We start from the raw sequence: 5,019 nt of genomic DNA, 5'->3' as shown, positions 1-5,019 counted from the left end.
AGGGGGAGGGGCAGAGAGAGAGGGAGACACAGAATTGGAAACAGGCTCCGGGCTCTGAGCCATCAGCCCAGAGCCCGATGCGGGGCTCGAACTCGCGGACCGGACCGTGAGATCGTGACCTGAGCTGAAGTCGGACGCTTAACCAACTGCGCCACCCAGGTGCCCCTGTCCTTTTAGCTTTTAAAGAAACAGCGTATAATTAAAAAAAATTCCTATAAGAAGTTGAATCTCAGTTGATTCTATCAAACATTCAAGGAAGAAATAACATGAGAGGCTCTTAGATAAATAGGAAAAAAGAGAATATGACCAAATTGGTTTTGTGTTTAGCTTTTAAAATCTAAGTAAACTTTTTTTTTAAAGAACAGTTTTAGATTTATAGAAAAATTACAAAGATAGTACAGAGAGCTTGTGTATACTCCTTAGCCAATTTCCCCTTGCTGCTAACATCTTATATGTCACGTTGCATTTGTCACAGCTAAGTGCATTAGCATTAACTAAGCCCTACACTTATTCGAACTTCAGTAGTTTTTCCTTAATGTCCTCTTCCTGTTCCAGGAGCCCATCGGGATATCACATTACCTTTAGTTGTCATGTCTCCTCAGCCTCCTCTGGTTGTGACAGTTTCTCAGAAGTTTCTTGTTTTTGACAAATTTGACATGTTTGAGGAGTACCGGTCAGATATTTTGCAGAATGCCACTCAGTTTGGGTTTTTTTCTGGTGCTTTCCTCATTGTTAGGCTGGGGCTGTGGCTTTTAGGGAGGATGGCCACACAGGTGAAGTGCTGTTCTCATGACGTCATTTCACATGCTCATACTATCAACAGATTTCCCCATAGAATCTGAAGCATGGTTTTATCAGGCTTCTCCACTGTAAAATTACCTTTTTGCTCCTTTCCATACTCTACTCGCAGGAGGTAAGTCACTAAGCACAGCCCATATTGAAGGGAGAGGTGAAGCTCCCCCTCCTTGAGGAGGGAGTGTCTACATAAAGTTACTTGGAATTCTTCTGCACAGAATATCTGTCTTTTCTCGCCAATGTATTTATTTAATTTTTCAGATCAGTATGGACTCCTAGATTTTATTTCTACATTGTATTACAATCCAATGCTATGTTATTTATTTTATTAGTCAAATCATCCGAACTTTGGTCGTTCAGAATTCTTTCAACCTAACTCCTGTGTCCCATTAACATGCCCCAGCCTTCTCAGTTTTAAAACACTTCCTGGCTTTCTGGCATTGCAAGGTGCTCTGGGCTCGTGTGTATTCCCTGCCCCAGCCCTAGAACGGGAGATAAGAGGGTGATTAAGAGAGCACATGCCACAAATTTGTGGGGTGGACGTTACCTCGGTGCAATGACGTAAGGAACAAAACTGGAAAATGAATGTGAAATGTAGTGGGAAAGGACATTTTTCATGTGAATCACATCCAGAAGGTATATTTTTAAGAATTAGGTGGACTATATACATGAATTATCATTATGTCATCTTGTATTTCAAGACAGCAATAAAGTCTCATGCAATACTGCAATTGAAACCAATTCCTAAGTCCTTTACGTTTCCTCCAAACTTCAAAGGACTCCAATCTCCAAAAGGATCCATTACTAGTGGTAACACGTAAAATAACAACAAAGGAATAACTAAAAACTTATGTCTTGGAGTCATGTACTTATTTCTGCCTCTACCTTATATAGTGAGCTCCATAGTAGTGGAATTTTATTCATCTCTGTCTTCACAGCTCACTGCTTTTGCATAGGAACTAAATAAATTAGATTACCCCATAGTTTGTCTTTGGGAACCTATTCATCAACCAAACAAAGTGCATGTATATTCTTCTGAAATGTCCTGTTCCTTCCATTTGTTGATTTTGTTCTGTTCATGCAAATTGCCTTCTCACTAACACTTACCGGTTGAAATCATACACATTTTATAAGGCACCAGTTTAATCTTAAATTCACTTGCGATTTTCCCTGAATACTTGGCTTCACCTTTCCCTCTCCTGAATTCCATGACAACTTCCTTGAGTTTCTTGCTATAGTTTTTTTATGTGCTGGTTATATCCCCTTTCAAGGGAGAGGTTCTGAGTTGTCCTTATCAGTTCATCACTTGGTGTATTGAGTGTTCGATGTCTGATTAAAGAACAAACAAGTCAGAAAACTGGCAATGAGCTTTATTAGAATCTACTGTAAGGTCATTCTGGGGGCGGGGTCTCAAGGAATCAGAAGGAAGAAGATGTGGACCTCTTCAGCTTACTTTATTAGAATAGGTTGAGAAGTAAAGGAACAGAAAATTGTGCTTGATTCATGTAGAGTTTGCCTTGGGTCTTGAATAATTTTCTATGTTTATATCATAATCTTGAGGGAAAGTCACTGCATATGTCCTTGGCTTTGGACGAGGTGGCTTTGTAATTTTTTTACGTGCTTCCAATTCCACGATATTGAGGCAACAGTATCTCCCATTCTCACATAGTACTTCATGTATTTCACTTATTTTTATATTTTCCTGCAATATCCTCGTATATATTCACCCCAGCATCTCTTAAGTTGTTCAGTTACTGTGCATATAAAGAACAATAGGCCAAGATCAGTGTTTGAGACTAAAAGGCAACTTTGGTCATGGGGAAGACAGAGGATGTTTGTAGGGATTAGGTGTATGGAAAACCTGCAGGCATATACTCATAATATCCTATGGAGGATGCTCCAAGAAGGTAAACCTCAGTGTTTATGTCTAACTGATCACTCATATTTATTTCCTCCTGGGTTTTGGGCTTCCATCCAACATCCAATGGACTCCCCCCAAAGCATCAGCTCTTGTTGGGAAAATAAAGGAACGGAAGCTTTGATTGCAGGGTATGGAACTATTACTCCATCTGGGAACCTCAGCACATCTGCCACTGTTTGGGTGCCGCAGGGCACCACTTCTCTACCACTGCCCCACCTGTAATGCCCAGAGAATAGTATTTGTTACTCTGTATTGATGTCTGAGTCAGACTGTGTTCTTGGGTTCATACTCCCTACCATGATCAAGAAAGACTGTCATGTTGTTCAGTCAGGTGTTTTTTTTCCCTCAGTAATACTCCTCCCCGATTCTCAGCATTGCACATTTTTGCCAGTGCAGGTCTTCCTTTGACTTCTATGTCATCATAATAATCTTGAACTTGTTTTACTCCTCTCTGAGTCCTCATTCCTCTTCTACCTCTAGAGCGAGAGTTTCTCCAATGTTCAGTCCCAGACTTTGCTCACCTTGATATATAGCCTTTTCTTTAGTGAACCTAAATACTTTTAGTGATCTACAGAGTTAAGATGTTCAGATTTTGGCTTCTGGACTTATATAATCCCCTGAGATAGACGCCAGAAGATGAAGACTGAAAACAAAGATGCTGCCTCCAACCCCAGATTCCAGAATTCCTTTGATTCTTAGGAGTTTGAGGGGCTGGGGACGGACCACTTCTAATCCTATAGTAAGAGCCAAATATAAGAGATCTGCTTTTGAAAGAGGAAAGAAAATGAATTTTTACGTTCTTAGTATGGGCCAAGCCTTATGCTGGATGTTTTACAAATGTTATTTAATAAAGCCCCTATGATCCAGGTGTCATTATCTCCACAATGAGGGAACTGAAGCTCAGAGAGCCTTTACCATTTATCCAAAGTTGACCAGCCGGTGGATATTGAAGGCATATTTCTCACACCTGACTCCACAGTTTGTTTTTCTTCCACTATCCACACACTGTAGACTAAAATATATATTGGAGTGGAAGAAAATATGGCTAGGTGGCAGAGTAAAAACTGTATCCTAATAAATAGGGGCATTCCTAGATATGGTCTCACTCCTTTCTATAATGACACCTTCCCAGAGGAAATTATGGCCTCTTTTTAGCTCTGTCAATACTTTTTTTTTTTTTTTTTTAAAGAACAGTACCATGGTAGAAGGCATCAGGGAGAGGGAATTTCTGGTGAGGTTGGGTAGACTTCAGCCATCCCAAGGGGGCCTATCTTCTCCTGCCATGACGTATGAAATTCCCTTGGTTCTTAGAAATACTCCATCCCATTGTTGATTTGGGTGAGCCCCTGGAAAGCTCTGGATTACCTGTGGATTCTGGAACAGCAGAATTGCAATGATCAGGAGGAGCTTCCTGGCCAGGCTTGCCACAGGAGGTGGCAGCCAAAGCTCTTTGTCCAGTGGGTTGCACACCGTGTCACCTTCCTCAGAGACTTGGATTCTTATGCACCAGACTAGAACGGATGGCATGATACGAAGTATGTTCCCAAACTTCTGAACTGTGGACTTCGTACCATGTGGGCAGGCACAGGAAATTTGAGGTTACCCACTTTTCCCCCACGTGGAATTCAGAGACACGGCATGTTCTACCCCATCTTATCTGATGCTTTCTGTCGGCTGTAGACTACTGGTGAGAATAATCTGTGCTTTCTGTACTTTGGCTGTCTGCCCTGTTAGCCCAAGGTAGACATGTGCTCACATCTAGTTATGAATAAAAGAATACAAACAATGAAGCATTCTCCATTTGCAGCATTCAGCTAAGTGTAGCATCTCTGGGTGTTTTGTCTATCACTTCAGTCTGTCCAAATGGCAGCCCACTTTCATCCTCACATCCTGGATATATTTAATGACTCACAGACAAGCAATATACAATGATAGAGGAATAATAGGATGACTACAATAAAATTTCATCTAGAAACAGCAGAAAGGGGGAGGAAAGACAGAGATAACACAGCAATATAGCATTGTCCTGATGGAGAATAGCAAGGGTTTCTCTCCTGCCAACATAGAGAATTCTTCGATTTGTATTTTTTCTGTTCTGTTCTCTGGGAAGATTCCCTTTCTCCATGGATCTCAGTGGCTGTCTCTTGGAGGAGGTTGGGGGAGACTTCTGGGGGATGTGCTACTTTAGCAACACATTTCCTATTAGTGCAGGTATAGGAAATTACACGAATGATTTTGTTACCCAGGCTTTGATTTCTCTTGCATTATAACTCGTTTGAAAGATAAGACTTTCCTTTGAATTG

General features: G+C 41.0%; 1 protein-coding gene and 1 pseudogene across 1 annotated transcript; one reads left to right on the top strand and one right to left on the bottom strand.

Moving 5' to 3' along the window:
• Positions 1-793, top strand: part of LOC121012045 (lupus La protein homolog) — a 13,977-nt pseudogene extending 13,184 nt beyond the window's left edge.
• Positions 794-2,291: 1,498 nt separating this feature from the next.
• DEFB127 (defensin beta 127) lies at positions 2,292-4,243 on the bottom strand. Its single transcript, XM_040446801.1, is given in 3 exon segments — positions 2,292-2,490; positions 2,493-2,554; positions 4,086-4,243. Coding segments are annotated over 3 exon segments (414 nt in total). The 3' UTR covers positions 2,292-2,296.
• Positions 4,244-5,019: the final 776 nt, after the last annotated feature.

Source organism: Herpailurus yagouaroundi, unplaced genomic scaffold (assembly GCF_014898765.1).
Source record: "Herpailurus yagouaroundi ecotype Mexico unplaced genomic scaffold, PumYag 196, whole genome shotgun sequence".
Lineage (NCBI taxonomy): Eukaryota > Metazoa > Chordata > Mammalia > Carnivora > Felidae > Herpailurus > Herpailurus yagouaroundi.
This window is presented reverse-complemented; position numbering and strand designations above follow the sequence as displayed.